The 26,766-nt window shown below is 40.5% G+C and overlaps 1 protein-coding gene across 2 annotated transcripts in view; it reads right to left on the bottom strand.

Annotated features, from left to right (window-relative positions):
• dnm3a (dynamin 3a) overlaps positions 1-26,766 on the bottom strand; it is a 217,368-nt gene that overhangs the window by 132,625 nt on the left and 57,977 nt on the right. For both annotated transcript variants that reach the window (XM_073063584.1, XM_073063585.1), the window contains exons 6-10: positions 25,006-25,166; positions 18,941-19,083; positions 15,932-16,067; positions 14,203-14,270; positions 9,343-9,481 (exon numbers count right to left, since the gene is read on the bottom strand). In XM_073063584.1, the coding sequence (XP_072919685.1) occupies positions 9,343-9,481; positions 14,203-14,270; positions 15,932-16,067; positions 18,941-19,083; positions 25,006-25,166 (647 nt within the window). The remainder of the gene's footprint in view (positions 1-9,342; positions 9,482-14,202; positions 14,271-15,931; positions 16,068-18,940; positions 19,084-25,005; positions 25,167-26,766) is intronic.

Genomic DNA, 26,766 nt, shown 5'->3' with positions numbered 1-26,766 from the left:
GCATACTTAGAAGGAGACATAATGTAGAGATTTTCACTCATGTATGTAAAGGATGTAAGAAATAAAGTCAATTCAATTCAAGGGCTGGAGGAGGAGGAATTTGATAGGTGGGGAGAACGGACCACAGAAGACAGGGAAGAGGAAGTAATAGGCGGGTGAGAAGAAGTAAAAGGTCAGAATGGAAATAAATGAAGGGGGGGGGGGGGGGGAATTTGTTTCACCAAAAGGAGAAATTGATATTCATACCATCAGGTTAGATGGTACCTCGACGTAACACAAGGTTCCACCCTGAAAGTAGCCTCATCTGGCACCAAAGGTGGCCATGGACCAACAAATCAAAACTGACTCCCCCTTTTCCTCGTACAGCAATACAACATGAAAATAGATTCTTCATCTAAATCCATGCTGACCATCAGGAATCCATTTACAATAACACTTTAATCTCTCCATATTTGTTTCAACATCTCCTGTCACCTGCAACACACCCTTCAGACTCACTCAACTACACACAAAAGGGCATTTACACCAAAGCTAATTAATCTACCAACTCTACATGGTTTATGGATGTAGGAGGAGTCTGGAGTAAGAAACAGAAAGAAAATACAAACTTTACACCAACTGAATCACTGGCTCTCTGTAGAACTACTAGCTGCCATGCTGCTGTTGTCCTGCTTTTGGGTTCTAAATTATAGTTATGTTTTTGTGAAACATTTAAACATTATTTATGTTGAAGATGAAGTATAAATTCAAACTGCAATGTTGTGCATAATTTAATCATAGTGTACTGTGGTGGTACTATAGCAAAGTTAAACTATGGGATCTAAATTGAATAAAGTTATCTGAATTAGAAAGAAAACTAGCTTCAGTAGCAACAAACTAACAGAAACTTCATGAAGGAAATTTGCTCTTCTTACTTCGTCAAGCTTGTAGGTGACTTTAGATCTATCACAATCCAGTTGACTCCTAAATCCCCACTGATAGAGCCATGCAAGCCATTCAAAGTACAAAGTTCAAAGTAAGTTTATTATGAAAGTACACATATGTCATCATATGCAATCCTGAGATTCACTGTCTTGTGGACATACTCAAAAATCTATAAAATAATAACCATAGCAGAACCAAAGAAAAACTGCATCAACTTAGGCATTGAACTGGTGTGCAAAAGACAAGTTGTCCAAATACAAAAAGAAGACATAATAAGAGCAATAATAATGAGGAAATAAATAATAAATATCAAGAACATGAGATGAAGAATCCTTGAAAGTTAAGACTATGGGTTGTGGGAACATTTCAGTGATGGGCAAGTGAAGTTATCACCTTTGGTTCAAGAGCCTGATGGTTGAGGGTTAATAACTATTCCTGAACCTGGTGGTGTGATTTCTGAGGCTCCTGTATAAAACCATTATAGGAGCAGAATTAGGCCATTTGGCCCATTGAGTCAGTTCCGCCATTTCATGATAACTGATCCAATTTTCCACTCAGCCCCAATCTCCTGTCTTCTCCCTGTATCCCCTCATGGCCGGACCAATCAAGAAATCTATTAACCTCTAAATATACATAAAGACTTGGCCTTCACAGCTGTCTGTGGCAAAGAATTCCAGAGATTCATCTCTCTCTGGCTAAAGAAATACCTCTTCGTCACCATTCTAAAAGGACACCCATTTATTCTGATGCTGTATCCTCTGGTCTTAGAAGCACCCACCATAGGGAACATCCGCTCCACACCAACACTATCAAAGTCTTTCAGCATTTGGTAGGTTTCAGTTAGGTCACTCATCATTCTTCTGAATTCTAGTGAATACAGGCCCAGAGCTATCAAACACTCTCCATATAACAAGCCATTCAAACCTAGAATCATTTTTGTGAATCTCCTTTGAACCCTCTCTAGTTTCAGCACATCCTTTCTCAGGGGCTCAAAACTGCTTGCAATACTGTAATGCTTGACCTGTGCTTTATAAAGTCTCAACATTATATTCTTGCTTTTATATTCCTGACCTCTTGAAATGAATGCTAGCATTGCATTTACCTTACTTGCCAACAACTCAAACTACAAGTTAACCTTTAGGGAATCCTGTACAAGGCTCCCAAGTCCCTTCTCGGATTTCTGAGTTTTCTCCCCATTTAGAAAACAGTCTATACTTTTATTCCTTTCACCGAAGTGCATGACCATACACTTCCCTACACTGTATTTCATCTGCCACTACATTGCCCATTCTCTTAATCTGTCGAAATCCTTCTGCAGGCACCTTGCTTCCTCAACACTATCTGCCACTCAATCTATCTTTGTATCGTCTACAAACTTGGTCACAAAGCCATCAATTACATCATCTAAATCATTGATATGTAATGTTAAAAGAAGCGGAATCAACACTTGCCCCCTACAGAACACCACTAGTTACCGGCATTCAGCCAGAAAAGGCTCCTTTATTCCCACTCATTGTCTCCTGCCAATCATGTGCCTCCAAATACCGAGACCTCATCCTTAATAATCAACTCCAACATCTCTACAGCCACTGAGTTCAGACTAACTGGCCTATAGTTTCCCTGCTTGAAAGTGGAATGACATTTGCAATTTTCCAGTCTCCCAGAACCATTCCAGAATTAGTGACTCTTGAAAGTTCATTACTAATGCCTCCACAATATTTTCAGCTGCTTTTTTCAGAACCCTGGGTGTACACCATCTGGTCCAGGTGACTTTATCTACCTTCAGACCTTTCAGTTTCCCAAGAACCTTCTCTCAAGTTTATGGTAACTTCACAAAATTCATGACCCCTGACACCTGGAACTTCCACCATACTGCTTGTGTCTTCCACAGTGAAGACAAATGTAAAATACTTATGTAGTTTGTCTGCTGTTTCCTTGTCCCTCATAACAACCTATCCAGCATCAATTCCCGACAGTCCAATACCCACTCACCTCTCTTTCACACTTTATGTATCTGAAGAAACCTTTGGTACCCTCTTTAATATTATTGGCTAGTTAACTTCCGCATTCCATCTTAACGACTTTTTTAGTTGTCTTCTGTTGGTTTTTAAATGCCTCCCAATCCTAACTTCCCACTATTTTTTGCTCTATTATATGACCTCTCTTTGGCAAATATGTTGGCTTTGACTTCTCTTGTTAGTCATGGTTCTGTCATCATGCCTTTCAAATACTTCTTCCTCTTTTGGATGTATATATCCTGTGCCTTCCGAATTGCTTTGAGAAATTCCAGACAATGCTGCTCTGCCGTCATCCCTGCTAGTGTTCCTTTCCAATCAATTCTGACTAATTCCTCTCTCAGCCTCTGTAATTCCCTTTACTCTACTGTAATACTGATACATCTAACTTTAGCTTCTCCTAAAATTTCAGGGTGAATTCAATCATATTATGATCACTTTCCCCTAAAGGTTCTTTTACCTTAAGCTCTCTGATCAATTCTAGTTCATTGCACAACACCCAATCGACAATAGCTAATCCCCTAGTGGCCTCAGCTGCAAGCTGCTCAAAAAAAGTCATCTCTTAGGCATTCCACAAATTCCCTCTCTTGGGATCCAGCACCAACCTGATTTTCCCAATCTACCTGCATATTGAAATCCCCCATGACTATCGTAACATTACCCTTTTGTAATTTGTAGACCACATCCTTACTGCTGAACGGGTCTCTGTATATAACTCTCATCAGGGTCTTTTTACCCTTACAGTTCCTTAGCTCTACCCACAATGATTCAACACCTTCTGACCCTATGTCACCTTTTCGAAAGATTTGATTTCATTTTTATCAACAGAGCCACACCACCCCCTCTGCCAATCTGCCTGTCCTTTATATACAATGTGTATCCTTGGATGTTAAACTCCCAGCTATAATCTTCTTTCAGCCATGATTCAGTGATACATACATAAAAAACATACGCTACTCTGTAACTGTGCTACAAATTCATCTACCTTATTCCATACACTGCATGCATTCAAAAATAACATCTTCAGTCCAGTATTCACCCTTTTCAATTTTTGTCTGCCTTCTACATCCCAACTCATCCTGTTGACTGTAATTTTGCCGTATCACCAACCTCTCCTCAGTACACATTGCCTCCGTTTGTAAGCCAGCTACCTCATCTTCAGCACTACCATCTGCCTTTCTGACAATACTTCTCACATAAAAATATACGCAGCTCAGGACACTAGTCACACCATGCGTTTTGATTCATAACTCAGAGTCTTACCAACATTTGCCTCCACAACTTCTCCATTAACTGGTCTGTTACTTTGGTTCCCATCACCCTGCAACTCTAGCTTAAACACCACCGTGCAGCATGAGCAAACCTTCACGCTAGGATATTAGTCCCCCTGCAGTTCAGGTGCAAACCATCCCTTCTGCACAGGTCCCACCTTCCTTGGAAGAGAGACCAACAACACAAAAATCTTGGCCTGGGTGGTGGGGGTGCTTGATGACAGATGCTGCTTTCATGTGACAACGCTTCATGTAGGTGTACTCAATGATGAGAACGGTATTGAATGGACTGGGCTGATTCCATTACTTTTTATCGTGCAAAACTCGGTTGTCACATAACTGCATTACTGCAGTGGCTCAAAATGAAAGCTCACCACTGTCTTCTTAAGAGCAGTTAGAAATTAGGAATAAATGCTGGCCCTGTCAGCTGTATACCATTATATTTCATAACTTCAAAACATTAAATTAATTCAAAGGAAAACACGGAGTCTGAAGAATGTGGGTGTAACTTCATCTTTGCTTCAAGCGAGGAGCACATGCATCACGTGGTAATGTGATGACACATGCAATTAATGTAGTTTTACATATAACCCGTAATAATTTAAAATATTTAATAAAACTATACATACAAGAGTACTCAAATATTATTGAAATATCAAATACACACTTGCTTATCAACCTACTTATCAACAAACTCCATCTCAACACAGAATGCATCTCAACTATATACACAGCATACTATATAATACAACCACTGAATACAGATATCTGCAGCATAGTAAATTTTTAAATTGTCTAATTCAGGCTTAAAGAATTAATAACTGTGATGGATTTCTTACTCTTGAAGGATAACATCTTTCCTGACAAGGAGCATTACTCTGCTTGACAGGTGAGACTTGCGGATGTGAAGCAATCTTAGGTTCTGGGGCCTCCTCCGCAGTGGCTGCTGGAGTTGACTCTGAGACTGCAGGAAGTGGTTCTCACAGCTTTCGTTCACATCATCTCTGTCATTCCATTTTTTCTCTCTGTCTCTTCCCTCTTTTTTTCTTCTCATTTGTGCAGTTTGATTTTGGAAAGGTGCATTTGGTTCACTGAGGTATTTTCTTCTCCATCCTCCTATTGCTCCCTTTACAATCGGATCTCTCCTCTTGGCTTCCTCATCCACAACACTGTCTGACAAACCTTCTGTTTTCATCAGGTTGAGCTTCAGTCTTTGGATCTACTTTTATAAGCAGCCTGTCTCCCACTTGAAGCTCATGCAATAACCTTAATACATGCAAAATAGATTCTGGTTCTTTATACTCACAAAAGCCGAATGCTTGCAACTTTCCTGAACCTCCTTAAACTCTTTTCCAGCTTAAAAGCAAGTCTCATTTCAGAAGTAATTGCCTGAGCAACATATCAGAAGCTTTCTCAGATACATTGCCTACAAAAATGTTGCAATCGGACCACTGTTTTTGTCACTTCCATGCTTCCTATGAGCAGCATTGCATGGCCCTTCCTTGTGCCAACATGCTTTCCAACCAGAGGCTCAGAGGTTGCATCAACATCTGTTTGTCCTCTGTTGGGTAATGGTTCATGGTGCTCAGCATGGAGACAGTTGTGGCATCACCTTTCTTAATTTGCTTTCAGTTGGCTTTATTGCAGGGGATGTGTACGTCAATAGTGAATGGATCTCTGTTTAAGTTGCAGTTGTCTCAGTTACTCACGACCTCACAGCGCCGACCTTCCTGTTTTACACATACAAAACCAATGTGGCTTGTTGGTTGTTGTATTCCACTGTGAATAGATAGCATTCCGACAGGAGTTATCTTTTTTTCCCCAGTATAAGTTCTTAGTTGGATATCTGCAAGCTTCAGTTTAGTATCTTTGGAATGCCATTCAAACTCATTTTGTGGACTGAGTAAAACAGCCAAGCCAGTGTCCAATTCCATTTTAATTAATTTGCTGTTCACTTCTGATGCAAGCCATATTGCTTGTCTCTTGTTAAGTTTTCATTGTAAACCTTAGGGCTACCCAGTGTCACGCTCATCATTATTTGATTTTTCATCAACAGTATACAGATTAGTGCCCTCTTATGAAATTGCATCTGAACTTTTTATTTCTTTCTCTCCTCTGTGCAGACCAGTTATTTTTGTCTGTCCAACATGTTCTTTGCATGTGTCCTACTTTGTTGCATTGTCTGCAAGTTTTGCCTTAAAATGTGCATTTACTTGGTGTATTTAAGCTCTTACCACAATAGTAACACAATTTATATGGCCAGGCCGGTTTCTGTTCAGGACATGTAATTTTATTCGTGCTCACTTTCATTCCTGACTGCAACTCAATTGCATCGTTGTCTGTAATTTCCACTGAAACAGTGATTTCCATTATCCGTTTGGATGAAATCTGTGCTTCAATTAGGAGACATTTTTGAATGTTTTCTTTTAAGATTCCACAAACTAAACAATCTCTCAGTGCATCATTAAGACCATCGGTGAACTGACGATGCTCAGAAAATCTCTTCCATTCAGCCACATATGCTGAAATGGATACCCCTTCCTTTTGATTCTGCTTATGAGATCAAAAACATACTGCAATCAATAAATGGTTTCAATTCTAAGTGTTCCTGCATCACTTTTGCAAGAGCAGCGAACCTAATTTCTGATGGTTTGGTTGGAGCAGTCAAACTTTTGAAACAAACTGTATGCTTTAAAACCTAATGAAATCAGCAAAATTGGCACATTGGCTATTTCATTTGCTTCAAAATACTGTTCCAATAACTCAGTATACATGAGCCAATTACCCATATAGTAATCAAATTTATCAATATTTCTGATGTATCCAGCCTTTTCTGATTTTTTAAAAAAATGATTATCACCCAGTACTCGCTCTTTTTGAACCCATAAATTCTTCCATTTTCTGGTTTTAAAAAATGCTTGATTGTGCCTTCTCTTCTGAAGACCATCTGTGCACATGCTAGCTGTTTCTTTTTACTCATCGATGCTCTTGCTGCACTCTTTTGAAATTTGAATGACTCTTCATTTCAAAAGGTCAGTAGCCATCTTGGGTGCATTTTAAAAATACCTCGTTGCCAATGTTATGTTTTGTAACTTCTAAACATTAAATTAATTCAAAGGAAGATATAGAGTCTGAAATGCAGGTGTAACTATATCTTTAAGTGAGGCATGCACAAATCACATGGTATCATGATGACATTATGTATTTTTACATACAACCCATAATTAAACAAACAACAGTCAAAAAATATATACAAAGATACTCAAATACGGGTGCCCCCCCCCCCCCCTTACAAAGGTAGAGCGTTTCTATGAAACCTTTCTTAAGCCAAAATGGCATAAAGCGAAGAACCATTAATTTATATGGGAAAAATTTTCGTAAAAGCGAAAATCCTCTTTGTAATGCAGGGGTGTCAAACTCATTTTAGGTCACGGGCCGGATTGAGCAAAATGCAGCTTCATGCGGGCCGGATCAGTCGGACACGTGCGAACGCAGCTTTCGTTGCCTCAGTTTTTCCAGCCTGCTCTCATGTGTCTCAGTCTCTGCTATAACTACAAAGTGTTTCACTTTACAAATTCCGTTTCTTATGAAGAAGACTGCCGAATAAACACTAAAAACCCTGAAAACCTGGTACCTGAATAAACTCAGCATTAGCCATATCATACGCCATAGGCGCTTCGATTACTGGGGCCAGCTTTAATAGTAATTAGATATTATCTCGCGGGCCAAAGATAATTCCACCGCGGGCCGGATTTGGCCCGCGGGCCTTGAGTTTGACATACATGTTGTAATGTGAAAACAGGTTACTAATGTAGCTCTTTTGTAAAAACGAAAAGGCATAAAGTGAACATTTGTAAAGCGGGGGGGGGGTGCCCATATTATTGAAATATCAAATACGCAACATATACCTCTTAAAAAAAAAACACTATCTAATCTCATAACAGAATGAGAAAAACAAATAGACCTTTCTATTTGAATTTATTTCATTTTTCCCCCCATAAATCATATAATATTTATACAAAGCAAACTTGACGCAGGCAATTGTGACAAATTCAACCTCAGAATTTCGATACAAAACAATGAATTCTGCTAATGGCACAAAAGGTTACTAACTGCAGAATCAGAGTTAGGTTTATTATCACTGGCATGTGTTATGAAATTTGCTAACTTAGTAGCAGCAGTTCAATGTAATACATAATATAAAAAATAAATAAGTAAATCAATCACAGTATATGTATATTGAATAAATTTTAAAAATCATGCAAAAACAGAAATAATATATATTTTAAAAGTATTCATGGGTTCAATCTTCATTTAGGTATCAGATGGCAGAGGAGAAGAAGCTGTCCCTGAATTGCTGAGTGTGTGCCTTCAGGTTTCTGCACCTCCTACCCAATGGTAACAGTGAGAAAAGGGCATGCCCTGGGTGCTGGAGGTCCTTAATGATGGATGCTGCCTTTCTGAGACACCGCTCCCTGAAGATGTCCTGGGTACTTTGTAGGCTAGTACCCAAGATGGAGCCGACTAAATTTACAACCCTCTGAAGCTGCTTCTTTTTTTTTGGTCCTGTGCAGTAGCCCCTCCAGACAGTGATGCAGCCTGTCAGAATGCTCTCCACGCTACAGCTATCTAAGCTTTTGTGTGTTTTTGTTGACACACCAAATCTCTTCAAACGCCTAATGAAGTATAGTTGCTGTCTTGCCTTCTTTATAGCTGCATTGATATGTTGGGATCAGGTTAGATTCCCAGAGATCTTGACACCCAGGAACTTGAAACTGCTCACTCTCTCCACTTATACTCACCATATATATGTGAATACAGAGATGTAAAATTTAACCAGATGCTTTAATGCAAAAAATGCACATGACATTATGATGACACAAGGCATGGGGGAAATCCAAAAGCTGTTAGCAAAGTAAGTTGAATGCAAAACTATGTTACTTGGGAATATACTATTAGTTATACATTAGTTTTCACTTTGAGAAAAAGCATTTATTTTCAGAGGAAGTGCAAATAAAGGGCATCTGCCAAGTTCCTTGCACTCTTAATTTAAATCACTGCACTAATGAGAATAATTATTTCAATGAATGTTAATATTTTTATCACTGCCAACAAGTAAAAGTATTATTTACCTTATGGCTGCACTGTCTAATTGTATGTATTAATTCTTGGATAACCAAATCAACGCACTTCAGGCAAGGTTCCTTGAATTTCACAATCTGTTTCTTCACAACAGCTTCAAAGGCCATATCAGGGGTAAACAAACCTGGTCTGAGGACATTAAAGGCAAGACAAAACATCACTCTTGATACTGACTGCACTCAGAAAGTCTTTGGACATGTATCACTTAACACATGCACACCAACTTTCAGTATTTTCCGCACAAATATATTTTGCATGCAAAAGTGGAATTTCTTTTTATGTTGTTTTATAAAGAAGAAAACCGAACATTCAAACAGGCAACTCAACTCAGATAAAATTAGATTAAAACATAAAATGCAATGGCATCAAACTAAATAATTTATTTTTACTGTAAGTATCCATAAACTTTCCTAACTGTAAGTAAACAATCCATCCATCACAGAAAATACTTTTGTTTTTACTGTAAATATTGTCACATTTGGAAAAAAAAGGAGCAAGATTAATTACTACTGAGAACAAATCTGCAGATTTCCCTCCTGGCATTTATCTTTGTGTCACCCCATCCTCCTGCCACCCCACCAGAGATAGGGTTCCTCATACCCTCACCCACCACCCTCTCAGCCTCCATGTCCAGCACATAATTCTCTGTAACTCTTGCCATCTCCAGCAGAATCCCACCACCAAGCACACCTTTCCCTTTCTCTCACTTTCTACTTTCTACAGGGATCGCTCCCTACGGAACTCCCTTGTCCATTCATCCCTTCCTACTGATCTTCCTCCTGGCACTTATTCTTGCAAGCAGAACAAGTGCTACATCTGCCCCTACTCCTCCTCCTTCATTAACATTCAGGACCTCAACAGTCCTTCCAGGTGAGGTGACACTTCATCCACGAGTCCACTGGGGCCATCTACTGTGTCTGGTGCTCTCAGTGTGGCCTCCTGTATATTGGCAAGGCCTGATGCTGATTGGGAGACCACTTCACCGAGCACCTATGCTCCGTCCGCCAGAAAAAGCAGGATCTTCCAGTGGCCACCCATTTTAATTCCACTTCTCATTTCAACATGCCAGCCTATGGCCTCCTCTCCTGTTGCAATGAGCCCACACTCAGGTTGAACGAGCAACATTTTATATTTTGTCTGGGTAGCCTCCAACCTGATGGCATGAACATCAATTTCTCGAACTTCCAGTAATGACCCCCACCTCTTTTTCACCATTATCATTCCCCTCCTTCACCTTGCCTGGCAATTACCTCCCTCTAGTGCTCCTAACTTATTTCTTTCTTCCATGGCCTCCTGTCCTCTCCTCTCAGATTTCCTGTCCTCCAGCCCTTTCATCAACTTCCCAGCTCGTTACTTCACTTCTCCTGGTTTCGTCTATCACCTTGTGGTTCTTCTTCCCCCCCCCCCCCCACTTTCTTACACTGTCGCCTCATCTTTTCTCCATTCCTGATGAAAGGTCTCGACCTGAAACATAGACTGTACTCTTTTCCATAGATGCTGCCTGGCCTACTGAGTTCCTCCAGCATTTTGTGTGTGTTGCTACAGATTACAAATCTGTCTTTAAAGATTTCAGTACTGGCTGGCAGTGTAACAAAACTAAAGACTGTATTTTTCTAGAGACTCAAAGAGACTGCAGATTCTGGAAACTGGAGCAACACACAAGATACTCAAGGAACTTCATGCATTTTCCATTCAGGGAAATGGATAGTTGATTTTTTGGGTCAAGACCCTTCAGTCCAGACGAAAAGTCTTGACCTGAAACACTGACTACCCAATTCCCTCCAAAGATTCTGCCTGTGCCACTGAGTTCCTCCAGTACATTTTGTGTTTTCTTAGATACATAATATAAACTTCCACAATTTAATTCAAATATGCACAGCAGACCTATTGCACTAGATAAAAAAGTATACTTTCCATTCTTAGATTCCAGGATTAAAATTATGCATTGTAAACTATTACGCAAACCTGGGAAGTAATTCATGTAGTACTCTTAAAAGCAAAAATCATTACATGTTAATATAGTAAATTAACCTGAATGTCTTTCTGCAAATTCAGATCTCTCCCACAACATAAGCACAGCCAACTAATCAGTGGTTACTGTAGGAACACTTGGTTTGAGGACTTAGCTTCAAACCAAATTACTTTGATCACAAGCAAACAAAGCATTGCATGAATGGGCCAAGGCCTGACTTACTACCCTTTCAGCTGAAATTACGGCAGAACTACCAAAAAATGCCATAATTATACATAAAACTGCTAGAAACATGTGTACGCATAGTTAAACACAAACATTTATGTTGTTGTTTGGAATTCCTTTCTTCTCCAAAGGCTATACAATTTTGCAAGACACTCCAGAGTATTCAAGGCAAATTAGGACCAGAAATAATACATGCATGAATTATTCTTGCTGTAAAATATCTTGAAAACACTGCACTTAATTTGATAGTGAGTTATTACAGTGTTTTGAGAAATAATTATTGATAAGCAAACTCACTGTTGTACAACAAATAGTTTAATGGATGTGGATGCAATTCTCAGAATAATATTTCATACTGTATTTAATTATACAGTATGTACTGTTCATTTATGTTAATAAGTTAATTTGTTTATTAACATTTTATATTGTGGCTTCTACCCTGATCTTATACATGACTATCAATCTGCAATTCATGCTCTGTAGAATGTTTAGCTTACATTCAAAAAATTGCCAATTCACTTCTGTTATTTTCAATCTACTTGGCAGCTCAGTTTGCTTGATCTTAGATACTGGGCACCAGGAATTCCTAGAACTGCCTCTGACAGCAATGCGTATCAATAAAGGAAATTCCTATCATCAGGATCACTTCACCTTTCTAGCAGCCTACTTCAATGTCAACATCAAGTGACCCCCACCACCCAATGTCCATTACAAAGTTCAGGCTGACCAATTATTCTTTTTGTTTACTACAAGTTTCTACTGCTGACTATTTCATAGCAGTTTTAGGCAGTCTGCAGACCAAAGTTCAAAACCAAAAATCACATTCCCTTTGTAAAACTCAACTGAATCCTTAATTAGAATAAATCCATTAACTGTTTAATTAAACTGACATGCAGAAGTATTTCATGTTATTAAGAAAATTTGAAATAGATCTCGTTTTCAAATTTGTGCTATAATACTTTGCATATAACTGAAAAAAGAACGTATACAAAGATAAGAGAAATGGTTCATTTTGGTAAGGTAACTGTAAAAACCATGGAAAACAAGTAGAATCAGATTTAAGATCACCAGCATGTTCTAAAATTGCAACAGTACAATGCAATAAATAATAAAAACTGTAATAAATGTTAGATATATATATATAGATATATATATAAATCATTAAATTAAATAAGTAGTGCAAAAAAGTAATGAGGTAGTGTTCATGGGTTCAACGTCCCGTTGGCAGAGGGGTCAGAAGCTGTTCCTGAATCGCTGTGAGTGTGCCTTCAGGCTCCTATACCTTCTTCATGAGGGCAACAACGAGAAGAGGGCGTGTCCTGGATGATGGGGTCCTTAATGATGGATGCTGCATTTCTGAGCCACCGCTGTTTAAAGACATCCTGCATGCCCATGATGGAGCTGACTGAGTTCACAACTTTCTGCAGCTTTTTTCAAGCCTGTTCATTAGTCAGCCCCCAAAGACCCCCCCCCCCCCCACATAGTGATGCAGCCAGTTAGATTGCTCTACACGGTACATCTGTAGAAAACTGCAAGTGTCTTTGGTGACCTACCAACTTTCCGCAAACTTCTGATGAAATATATCCGCTGTTGTGCCCTCTTTGTAACTGCATTGATATGTTTGGTCTAGAATAGATCCTCAAAGATGCTCATACCCAGCGACTTGAAGTTGCTCACCCTTTCCACTGATCCTTCTGTAAGTACTGGTGTATGTTTCCTCATTTTACCCTTTCTGAAGTCCACAATCAGTTGTTTGGTCTTACTGACATTGAGTGCAAAGTTGTTGCTGCAACACCACTCAACCAGCTGACATGTATCAAAAAGAGAGCAAGCAGGATCTTGAGGTGTGAATAAGTAGCAACGAGGTTGAATAGGACCAACAAGCAAACAAGGCCAAGGGTTCCTTTCATCTAGACATAGGACTGAAAAGAAAAGCAAGCATGCCTAATCACATAAAAGAGAAAATCTACAGATGCTGGAAATCTAAGCAACACAGACAAAATGCTGGTGAAACTCAGCAGGCCAGACAGAGTACAGTCAACGTTTTGGGCCAAGACCCCTCATCAGTCCTGGCCCGACCTTCTCCAGCATCTTGTGTGTGTTGTAAGCATGCCGAACACACTGAACAATGCTTAGATCCCACTTCAAGGTCCATGAACAAATCTGATCACCCCATCAGAAAAAACGAATGAGGACTAGAGAATAAGTAAAAAAAGAATTACTGGATTGCTATTAGAACTCCAAGCTTACACCTATCAAGAAAAATTAAGAGGATCTCACTTATGAGGAAAAAAAATTATAACTTAGAATTGACCTGATAGAGATTTTAGGATTATGTAAGGATTCAATAGGGACAGTATAATTATGTACAATAACAATGTGAAATAATACCACACGATATAACAAAGTATTTGCTAAATATTATCTGGCTCATATATCCCAATGATATTTTAAAATTTTTTGAAGGGAAACAAATATAGTTAATTTATTGCACTAATACTGCATGATTGTCTTTTTATTTTACAGACTCAAAGTATTATTTAGGAAACAAGAGTAAACATCAAAAAGACATCTCTGTCAGAAGTATCAACTTTCACTTGCTTCTGTATTACAAGTTAAATTGAAAGATCAAGATCACTCTTTAAAAACTTGCCTTATACCATGGATATTCTTAATAGCAAAACTAATTTCTCGTCGTAGATCCTTTTCGTCAAAATCCATCTATGAAAATTAAAACAAGTATGAACATTTTGTCCTCACACCAGAAGACACTGTGACATTAATGCATGATGGAACTACAAATCTAAGAAAGCTTGATGTGCAGTTTTTGTTTAATGATATTGCATCTGAAATATTAATCCTATACACCTGTTCCATCTTTATTTAATTTTCTTTTTTTTTAAAGAAAGGCTAGTTAAAATTTGTACTTTCCCAAGTTAGTTTGCTCTATTCCTTCATGTGTGCATATCCTTGAATATGATTAGGCTGCTCAACCTGCTTGATGGCATCACAGATTGCTGGATGGCCAACACATATTACTTACTTTAACCTTTTGAAATAGGTACTCCTTCAAGCTTTTGAACGTAGAACTTTTGCTGATCTTGTTCTTTAACTGATCATGCAATATAATAATTACTAATATAAAAAGGTTGATTTCTTCAGCAATTCTCAGGTCTTAGAACAGTCCTGATATAAAACAGAAAATGTTGGAAATGCTCAGCAGGTCAGAGTATCTGTCGTGACAATTCATCAGAACTTGGAAAAGTTAAATATAAACATATTTTAAGATGTAGAGTAGATGGTAACAGTGGCAGGCTGGCAAAGTGAAAACAAAGTTTGTGAAAGGGTAGAAAGTATGAGAGATTAAATAACAAAAAAAAGTGATAATAAAAGGTGAAATATGCCCTACATGAACCTTGTACTTTATCCTGTCTGTCACTTAACCATTTCCATTTCTCTATCCTTTCTACTTTTTGCCTATACTGTGAGAAGAGCTGTTCATCACTAAACATAAAGAGATTCTGCAGATGCTGACAATTTGCAACAGTAAACTTTCTTTCAGATCAGATATTATACAACCTGCTGTGCATTTTCAGTTTTTCTTTATTAAAGCAGAAAATTGGTTTAAAGCATCCAATTTAACTAGCGATTTAAGAATTAAGTAACACAACAATCTTCCATCAGTTACATAGCTTAATTAATTTATTAATCTATTGAACCTATGTTTTAGAATTATTTAGAAATCAGAATCAACATAACTGATTTGAGCTTCGAGCCTTTGAGCTGTGAATGACTATTGCTGTTATAAGCAAACATTGTTTAATGTGCTCTTTTTAACAGTAAGATCAATTAAAATATCGATAGGGTATGCTTTAAGTTGTCTATTATCCCGTACTTGAGTTTCTTGTGGTCTATTCCAGCTGGTACAAGATGAATAATTTCTGCAATACAAATATTTGCTGATGATTTATAGTGTGCAATCAAATATATTTTAAATGCATTTGTTCTAGTTAACATTCCACTCTTCACAATATGTTTACAATTAATCAAATTTTTGAAAAAAAATTCTTTATATGGAGGGATTTCCGGGGTCTGTAATAGCTTAAGTAGAGAATATTAGTTCTGTCAAAGAAAAGTTAGTAAGTACTGATGCTTTCACACAGTGTACTGTTGTGAGATAGTTTTTTTTACTTCCAGCTAACAGCCAGCAGACTGTAATATCTGTTTTCAATGCTGAACATCTGTACAGTTGTAGGAGGTTTCGAAGATTTCAATGTTATGGGGCTGAAGGACTAAAACCCCCACTGGTTCCTTAAATGATTTACATTTCAGGTAATTCTGGTGAATAAAATAAACAGAATGAGATTTGGCAAAAATTATACCTTCACCAGTTCAAAAGGAAATCGCTCATGGAATATTTTGTTGATTCTTGCACCACCTGATAATTCTGCAGTATCCACGTGACTGCCTGATCCTTCAATTTTCTTGTCAAAGTCCACAGAGAACCGCTTTAACATCCTGATTGCAAATCAGGGAGAAAACCATTACCAATGAGTTTATGACATACCCCATCGATTTCTTTTATCACTCCTCCACATTGCCCCAGCTAATAACAAGAAAACATCTTGCCTGTCTCTGTACCAACTTAATTATACACACTTCTGTTGCCTTAAGACAATAATAAAACTTGCAAGAAAGCATTCAAAACAGGTTAGCAGTGAAAACAATTTTTACTTAGTAACAATAGACACATTCTGGCACATTGTTCAAAAGCTGGGGCAACATGAATGGTTGTTAAACATCAGATTTGAAAAATTGATCCATTAGAAATTGCTTTTATTCTGTTACTGTATTTTAAAAAATCAGAGTACAGAGAACTTGATTTTACTTGATTTCTCTACAGAAGCCTTCTTCCTGGCAGTGTCTTTACAAGACAGGTGACCCCAGCCATTATCAATACTTTCAGAGATTGTTTTCCTGTACTCAGTAGGCATAACCAGGACTTGTGATGTACACCAGCTGCTCATTTGATTCATTGGTTTCATAAAAAAATCCCTATATATGATTATTTGTTGAACACAATTTTAAAAAAAATCTTAAAAATCTAGGTATTTGTTCCTTGGAAACTGACATAACACCGCTGATTCAAAACTATGTTGTCAATTAATTCCCATGAGCCATGCTGGGTGTAAAGCTCACCGGGCAAGCAGGATGTGGTAATTGAGATTGCTGCGTGTTAAAGAAGCAGCAGCAATAATTTTGATGCCAACAGAAGCATGGAGAAGAAAAACAAAACAAAGGCTTATCCACAGGAGAGTTAAGCCTGGGGTATCAAGAAAAATGTGAAGGTTGAAAAGCATCTAAGTGTGTGTGTGTGCGTGCGTGTGCGTGTGCGTGTGCATGCGTGCGTGCGTGCGTGTTATGTGCATGCTCGTATAAAGAAACAATTTCCACTGTCAAAAGGATAGGTGATCAAAGGACACAGATTAAAGGGGGGGAAAAGATCACAAAAAGAATTCTATGCAAGAGGCAAAGACAGATCTTGGTCCACCAAGACCAACAGAGCATTTTTAACGGCTGTACTATTTCAGGACTAAATCCAGAAATAAACTTCCATAGAATGGCTGAAGAAACATGGAGTTTTTCCACCAAACTGTCTTCGAGCTTTGAACAAATGGAAATATTTAAAAGTGACATTGACAGATCTTTTGTTATGTGAGGTTATCAAGGGATAATGAGCAACGGCAAAAGAATGAATTTGCTCTGATCTAAGCAGGTGGACAAATAGGTTCACAGAAATGAAGGTTTTCCTCTTCTACCCCTTCTTTGACTACATCATGCAGTTCTTGAAGCCAACCACAAAAAAGCCCAACCAAACCCACCATAGATTTAGACAAATCTCCCAAGAGCTTCTACACAAATATAAGCAATATTGGGACATTAATTTACATTAAAATTTGCCTACAATTGTAAATTCTTTATTATTTTCAAGAACAAATCAATCTCTCTTTTAAAATACACTGTTTTGAAACAGTACAGATTCAACTAAGATGAAATGAATACTTTACTGATGCTAGGGATTTTGCAAATGCTGGAAAACCAGAGTAAAACACAAAATACTGGAGGAAATCATCAGGTCATGCTCAGTGCAGCTGTTTCTACTGCATCTGTTCTCAGAATGATGCTTCCTTTTCTAGAATATCTGAGATGGTTTCCCTTTCTCTACCATTGATGCTGCCCTCAACCACATCTCCATTTCCTGATCATCTGCCCTCACCCCATCTTCCCACTGCTATAACAAGAATAGAGTTCCTCTTGTCCTTACCTTCTGCCCCTCAAGCTTCTGTATCCAGCACATAATTCAACCAACAAACACATCTTTATGTCCTCCCACTCTCCACTTTTGGCAGGGACTGCTCTCTCCGAAACTCCTTTGTCCATTTGTCCCTCCTCACTGATCTCCTTCCTGCCACTTACCTTTACAAGTGGCACAAATGCAGCAACTGCCCAACCACCTCCTCCATCATAACCATTAAGGGATCCAAACAGTCCTTCCAAGTGAGACCAGATTTCACTTGCAAGTCTGTCGGGGTCATCTAATGTATCAGATTTTCCCAGTTCAGAATCCACTACATTGGTGAGACCCAATGTAGTAGATTGGGGGAACACTTTGTCGAGCACCTTACTCTGTCCACAACAGACAGGATTTCCCAGTAGCCAACCATTTCACTTCTGCTCTCCGATTCCATTCCAACATCTTAGTTCGTGACTTCCTCAACTCCACGATAAGGCCACTCTCAAGTTGGAGGAGCAACACTTCATATTCCACCTGGATAGCCTTCAAACTGATGGTATGAATATAGATTTCTCTAACTTCTGGTAATTTCTTCCCCCCCCACCCCCTGCCAACCTCCAGTCACCAATCCCTCTTTTTTCATTCCCCATTCTGGCTCCCCTCTTACCCCTTTCTCTTTCCCTCAACTGCCTACCATTCCCCTCTGATGCCCCTTCTCCTTCCTCCCATGGTCCATTCTCCTCTCCTTATTCAACCTTATCACCTCCATGCTTCTCACTTCATTCCCCCCCCCCCCCCACCTTACGGCTCACCTGACTTCACATATCACTTTCTGGCTTGTACTCCTTCCCCCCCTCTCCTCCACCCCACCTTCTTATTCAAGCTTCCTCCCTCTTCCTTTCCAGTCCTGATGAAGGGTCTTAGCCTGAAATATTAACTACTTATTTTCCTCCATGGATGCTGTTTGACCTGCTGATTTCCAATAGCATTTTGTGTGTGTTAGGCAAAATATTTGACAAAAGTGTATCCAGAGATACCACATCATTCTTCAAACAAAGCAGTTTCACAAAAAATTAAGGGTTTGCGAGTAACATACAGCAACAGAGCTTTGGTTTTCAAGGCAGGGTCATCACACCGGCAGTTTTTAAACTCTTCTACCTCCTTTTCTAAATTTGTTAACTGTCTCTGAAGCTTTTCTCGCAGCACTGGAAGAGTCTCCCGAATGTGGTTTGTCAGTTGCTGTTAAAAAAAAAGTGAATGGTATAACATTAAAAAAAAATCAACCCTATTAAACATGAACAAATCACAACAGACATAAATGAAGTGGAAATGCAATGAATTTATTGCTCTTCCATTGGAATTTTAGAACTACCATGAAATTTGCGATAATGAAGTTTAAGATGAAAAGGTTAACAAATATATAATTGTTTAACATGGTCACAAAATTAAACACTGATAAACTACATAATGATTTAAAATACATTCTTCATCTTTCTGGAACATTCAGGCCAAATTGATCAGATAATTACCGACAATATTTTTAACCTAAGTGAAATGAGAATTCAATACAAAATGTAGAAAATTCCAGAAATCTAAAATAAAACCACAAAAACAAATGCTGCATATACTTTCAGAAATTACAGGTAGGTTAAGGCTAAATATTAAAAGTAAAATCAGATATATCATAAACATTCATGTCAGAAACATCAAAGGCTTCTAAATTACTATAAAAGGAAATGTAACATCAAGTCCCTCCTCTAAGACCCAATGATTCACAATTTGCTACAGAGTCAGGTTGATAAAAACAGATGAAAATAATGCTGAATTGCAACACCTACTCAACTAGCAAAAAGCTCACTGAACATGGTAAGGTACATCACTGTGGTGAACTACATATACCTGTCTGGACACGCCCCCCCTGCTGACTGCTCCTGTGGCTCCTCCCACAGACCCCTGTATAAAGGCGATTGGAGGCACTGCTCCTCCCTCAGTCTCCAGGATGTTGTGTGATGGTCTCTTGCTGCTGATAGTGCTCTCTTCCAGCTAATAAAAGCCTATCTCTCGCCTCACGTCTCCGAGAGTTATTGATGGTGCATCAATTTTATTAGCTGGAATTTTAAAACATGGAGAGTATTTTACATCCAGAAAAATTGGACATTGATCCTCAAGCTCCAGAAGCAGCTATTGCCTTTGAACTCTGGCTTGCATGCTTCCAATCATACCTGGAAGAGATTCCTGTGACTGAGCCTGCTATCATGCACAAAATCCTCCTCTCCAAGGTCAGTCCGAGGGAATACTCCCTCATCAGAGACCTGCCGACCTACCAAGGGTCACTGGACGCCCTCAAAAGACAGTACCTGCGGCCGGTGAACACCGTCTACACAAGATATCGCTTAGCGAAGCGGCGGCAGCGGGCCAGAGAGTCGAGCGCTGAGTTTGTCCGAGCCCTACAGACACTCGTGCAGGCCTGTGACTGCAGGGGACTGATGGCGGAACAGCATGTGGAGCTCCTGGTATGAGACGCCTTCGTTACGGGGATCAGGTCAGTGTACGTGCGCCAGCGGCTGCTGGAAAACGCCTATCTTACCTTACGCTCGGCGATCGAGCTGGCCAACACACTGGAGGCTGCTCTGCACAACGCTGACACTGTCCAGCCACACGATCTCCCGCCAGTCCCATGGACGCTGTAGACCCCGCCACCCGGCCAATCGACCTCAGCTGCTGCCACTCGCGAGTCCGTGAACTCCCCGAAACCCTCCGGCAAAGCGACCACAGCTGCTGCCAGTCGCAAGTCCGCGCAGTGTTACTTCTACGGACTCGAAAAGCACCCCCGAAATCGCTGCCCGGCCTGAAAAGCTACCTGCTCCAGCTGCGGAAAGAAGGGCCATTTCGCCAAGGTCTGTAAGTCTAAACCACAAGCAGGGTCGAGCAGCGCCGCATGCGAGGCATGGGGGTCGCCATCTTGGTCGCTGCCATCTTGCCTGCCTGCCTCGTGCGAGGCATGGGGCGGCCATCTTTGTCGGCGCCACCTCGCCCCGCCTCCAACCCACGGATGCTATCAATGAACGGGGTCATTGGCCCTGACCCCGACCGTATGCACCTCCTGTTAGAACTCCCTCTTCCCACCACCCTCAGAGCCCTCAGACGGTGTCTGGGCTTCTTTTCCTATTACGCCCAATGGGTCCCTCATTACGCAGACAAGGTTCGCCCCTGGTCAAGTCCACCGCATTTCCCCTCTCAGCCGAGGCCCGTGCAGCCTTCAGCAGCATTAAAGGGGACATTGCCAAAGCAACGATGCATGCGGTGGACGAGACCATTCCCTTCCAAGTAGAGAGTGACGCCTCCGACTTCGCGCTTGCTGCTACCCTCAATCAGGAAGGCAGGCCAGTAGCATTCTTTTCTCGTACCCTTCAAGGCCCTGAAATTCGGCACTCCGCGATGGAGAAAGAAGCCCAGGCCATAGTGGAAGCTATTAGGCACTGGAGGCACTATCTCGCCGACAAAAGGTTCACCTTGCTGACCGACCAGCGCTCAGTTGCGTTCATGTTTAGCAACCAACAGCGGGGCAAAATCAAAAATGATAAAATTTTGTGGTGAAGAATAGAACTCTCCATCTACAACTATGATATCCTGTACCAGCCTGGAAGGCTCAATGAGCCCCCTGATGCCCTATCCCGGGGAGCGTGTGCCAGCGCACAGCTCGACCAGCTATACGCCCTCCATGCAGATCTTTGCCACCCGGGGGTCACCCGATTTTACCATTTTGTGAAAGCCCGGAACCTGCCTTACTCCCTTAAGGACATCAGGACGATGACCAGGGACTGCCAAGTCTGCGCTGAGTGCAAACCGCACTTCTACCGTCCTGAAAAGGCGCAACTTATCAAGGCCACCCGCCCCTTTGAGCGACTGAGTGTTGACTTTAAGGGCCCCCTTCCCTCCACCGACCGCAATGTCTACTTTCTCAACATAATCGACGAGTACTCGCAGTTCCCCTTTGCCATCCCCTGCCCCGATACCACTGCCACGTCCGTCATAAAAGCCCTGCGCCAGCTCTTCACTCTGTTTGGATATCCCTGCTATATCCACAGTGATAGAGGGTCCTCCTTTATGAGTGACGAGCTGCGCCAGTACCTGCTGGCTAGGGGCATTGCTACTAGTCGGACCACGAGCTATAATCCCCGGGGAAATGGACAGGTGGAAAGGGAGAATGCCACCGTGTGGAAGGCCACACTTTTAGCCCTTAAGTCAAAGAGGTTGCCGGTCTCTCGCTGGCAGGAGGTCCTCCCCGAGGCACTCCACTCCATCCGCTTCCTGTTATGTACGTCCACCAATGCCACCCCTCATGAGCGCCTCTTTTCTTTTCCCAGGAAGTCTGCCACTGGGACCACCCTACCGGCTTGGCTGACATCCTCAGGGCCAGTGCTGCTCTGGAAACATGCGAGGAGCAATAAATACTCCCTGCTGGTCGGCAGGGTTCACCTACTACATGCGAACCCCCAGTATGCCTATGTGGTCTTACTTGATGGGCGGGAGGACACGGTCTCTGTCTGCGACCTGGCGCCCGCAGGAGCAGCAGACTACCCCGAACCCTCCACGGTAACTATGAACCCTGTACCCACCGAGGTGTATACCCACCTGACACCGCGCACACCAAGCCCTACACAGACTCCTCACGACACTCCCATACCGGGCACCTCGCACACGCATGAGGGATCACTGACGCCTAATGGGCTGACACCTCAAGTCAGGCCGGAACCAGCACAACCACCGTCTCTGGTGCAATCACCGCCAGTGCTACGTAGATCGCAGCAACAGATTCGACCACCTGATAGACTTAACCTGTAAATATACTTGTAAGAAACTTCGCCCCATGGGGACTCTCTTTTAAAACAAAGGGGGGGGGGGGTGAATGTGGTGAACTACATATACCTGTCTGGACACGCCCCCCCGCTGACTGATCCTGTGGCTCCTCCCACAGACCCCTGTATAAAGGCTATTGGAGGCACTGCTCCTCCCTCAGTCTCCAGGATGTTGTGTGATGGTCTCTTGCTGCTGATAATGCTCTCTTCCAGCTAATAAAAGCCTATCTCTCGCCTCACATATCCGAGAGTTATTGATGGTGCATCAATCACATCAACAAAATAAACTGGCAATCTGGGTTTGAAGTAGATCTCAAATGTCACACAAATAATGGAAAGATAGGGCACAAGACTGTTTTAATACTAGCAAACAGAAAACATACAAGTTCTTGAAGTTTCCTTGAAGAAAGATTAAACATCCTCAAACAGAAATCTCTGGTCTGTGAATTCTCAAAATGCTCATTCGATAACGCACTAAGCACCTCAGATCTCGGAGACATAAGCATATAGAGGATACACACAAACAACAAAAGGAGCACACAATATTCCAAACAACCTCCTACCTGCCCTGTACAGCACCACCTCCAATGGCTCTTCAGCCTCCTCCAATCTCAGAGATCTAGAGTGGAAGCAAGCTATCCTCGAGCTCAGGGGACTGCCTAAGAAGAAAACTACCTTTAAGTAAAATAAACCATTGTGTGGAAATTATAAAGGTATTGCCTCCCCAGAGAACCAAGGAAACAAAATTCACGAGTACTCTTCTGACCCAATCACCTTCACGCTACTGAACAAATAAAGCTGGAATATCAGTGTTGATTCAGACAGCATACAGAAGTCATGTTCAATGTCTAGAAGATCCAAGAACAATGTTGGAAATAACATCAGGACTCTACATGAGTTTCAGGAACTTGATAAAAGTCCTGAGTCCATAAATGACAAAGCTTTGTGAAAGGCACTGGCCATACTGGAGAACCCCACAAAATGCATACATGAAATAAAGCTTCTGCATGACCAGATCACTTCCAACATTTCTCACATTGACTCACAGCCAGACCTATTCATCGCCCAAAATGGAATCAAGAAAGGGAATATTATTGTTTCAACCTTGTGTTCCATTTTATTATTATTATCCTAGTCTTATACAATGGTGTTCTTTCTGGAATTGATCAAAAATTGGACACAAGGATCTTTAATATTTGATGCCAACAGTCAAGATCTGAGCTTCCAGGACATCTATTACTGATCTCTAATATCTTAATGATTTTGCCCTGCTTGAACATACCAAGAGTGACCCAAGAACTCTGTTACACATCCTATGCAGGATAACCCAAGATAATTTGCACATAATACGTCACAATTCACCATCAAGACCGATTCAGGAGCAATTCCTTTACTTATATTGGGGAAATCTATGATGAGACATAGCACACATCTTCTGAGAAACAAATTCAGCACATCTTTTCTGACTATGATCTATGGAAATGATAAAATATTGAATAAATGGAGGACCTCAATTACTGAATTTCACATTGGCCTGCAATATGTTAATGATTGTGCATGCACCATAAGTGATTATCAGACTGATTAAAGATATTTAGCTCTATCATCATCTTTACTCTTCAGTATTGATGTGTAACTCAGGTGACCTTACCAGTATTGCCAGAAGAACCCAGTCAATTACCACCCATAATACTTCTTTAAAATCCTTCACTCCACAGGAAAGGTAAAAGACAAAGACAAAAGCACCAGCACTGAAACAATGATCCTCAGACGTAAACTCAGTTGGACAACAATAATGTATCCTAACTCTCAACAAACACCTACTGAAGATAAGTCTAAAGAAAACAGCCACAGACATGAAGGACAGAGAAAAAAGAGGGATCAAGCTGATGTTAAAGGCACCAAAGTTAGAACCAGCTTTGAAGAAAACTTCAAAAGGTCTTGGTCTTCAAAGCTGATTGTATAACATATAAAGTAAAACCAACCCTAACCAGTGGGCAGCTCTCACAAGGACACATCTATAATTTTGGTGAATAAATCTGTTCATCTTGGATGGGATTAATCAGTCACATCATGATACGTCAGTGAGGGAGAGTGGAAATCAAAATTTCTTGTAGAATTCATTATCAAATCTTTATACCAGTAATTAATTCATTTCATTATTAAAATAAAAAGAAACATTTTTGCATCAGCATCAAATTATCTTGGCAAAGTACAATGGATAACACTTACAGCTAATATCTATGCAAACAAATGAACTATTACAATAAAATCAGATAGTAGTCCAACCACTATTTCTCACCTCATTGAGGATCCTCTGAAGGTACGGAGTTCCCATCCGTTCTGCCATGTGTTTATATGCTGAGTGAGAAAGGAAAAAACTTCTTTCTGCTGCAAGTGCTGCTTTAATGTCTTTCTTTCCTTCAATATCCTTCTGGCTTCTGTTGACAACACCAACATATCCTAACGGCCATGAAAATAGAAATACAAATTGTTATGCTTCTTCATCATGTACGTAAAGGTTAATATTTATCCTTCAGATATAAAATTATCCACAATCAACATTTCTAAACATGCCAAAAAACAATCTAGTTCATCTATTACTTTTTGTGGGGTTTTAATTTACACAATTTGTCTGCCATGTTAAATCAGTAACCACTTAGCATTTAATTGCCTATGAGCTGCTTTGGAATGATTTGTAAGTGACCTAAATGGTGCTTTATATATGTAAGACTCCTACTACTTTTTAAAGTACTTGGTGACAAGGTCAGTCTTTACTGACCATCTGTAGTTCCATTTGAAAAAAAAAGAGGTGGTGAACACAATTTAGATGCTTGATGTTACATTAAAAGTGAAGAATTTTGTCATGGGATTTAAATTTACTGAGCTGTTGAATTTTTATAAAAATTATTGTCTTTTTTTTAACTTAAAGCTGCTTGGTGTGAGTTATTCCTTTCACAACCTAAGAGTCAGGCTAGTTATGACAAGTTAACATTGGAGTTATGCTCTGACCAAAACTGGCATATTTTTCTGCACATTACTATCAGGTGCCTTCGTCTTATCCACAGTGTGCCTATTTATATAATGGAACTAATTGAAACTATTTAGTCTTGCTCAGCTACAGTAAATGCCAGTACCAAAGTGCTCCAGATCGACTTCTTAGCAACTTAGTCAAGATCATGCCAAAGAGTGTTGACTTTTTGCATGCTGCTTCTAAGGGAACAAAGTATTACAACTACTGCAACTCAAATCAGCAGTCACAGAGAATGCATTGTTAACACTATTTCAAGTTATTTAAAAGAACTAGCGATCTTCAGACCTGACAGACTCAGGACTGCAGACCATCCAGGAAGCGGGTGAAGCAGCTGGAGTCTCGGGGAACACCTCTGTTATCTCAGGAAACATGGCTGCTGGAGAGGGCTGTAAGTAAAACAGAGCTGAAGAACTCCACCCACACCCCCTACCAGCCACACACATACACACCCTCCCAGCTAATGTAGTCTCTGAAAAATAAAATTGAAGGCTTTTGTGCAAGACTGCAGTAACAGAGGGACCTCAGGGACTACTGTGTATTCTGCTTCACAGAGGCATGGCTCACCTCTGAAATTCCAGAGTGCCCCAGACTTATGGCTTCACCATCCACTGCATGGACTGGATGGCAGCATCATATAAACAAAGAGCGGCCAGTGTATGCTTCATGCTTAACTCACAATCATAGACTGGACATGGTGGTCCTTCTACCCTGACCTGGAACATTTGGAACTCAAGTGACGTTCATCCATCTGCTGAGGAATTAGTCTGCTGTTGTCCTGGTAGCAGTGCACATTCCACCTCTGGCAAATGTCAAGCTGGCATTGGACTGGTGCATTCTGACTGATTGTATCACAGCCTGATATAGAACATAGAAAATCTATAGCACTTCACAGGCCTTTCAGCCCGCAACTTTGTGCCGACCATGTAACCTACTCCAGAAGCTGTCTAGAATTACCCTACCACATAGCCCTCTATTTTTCTATGCTTCATGTACATATCTTAGAGTCTCTTAAAGGATCCCATGGAGGCT

This window comes from Hemitrygon akajei, chromosome 12, assembly GCF_048418815.1.
Source record: "Hemitrygon akajei chromosome 12, sHemAka1.3, whole genome shotgun sequence".
Lineage (NCBI taxonomy): Eukaryota > Metazoa > Chordata > Chondrichthyes > Myliobatiformes > Dasyatidae > Hemitrygon > Hemitrygon akajei.
Note: the sequence above shows the minus strand (reverse complement) of the source record. Positions and strands in the feature narration are given on the sequence as shown.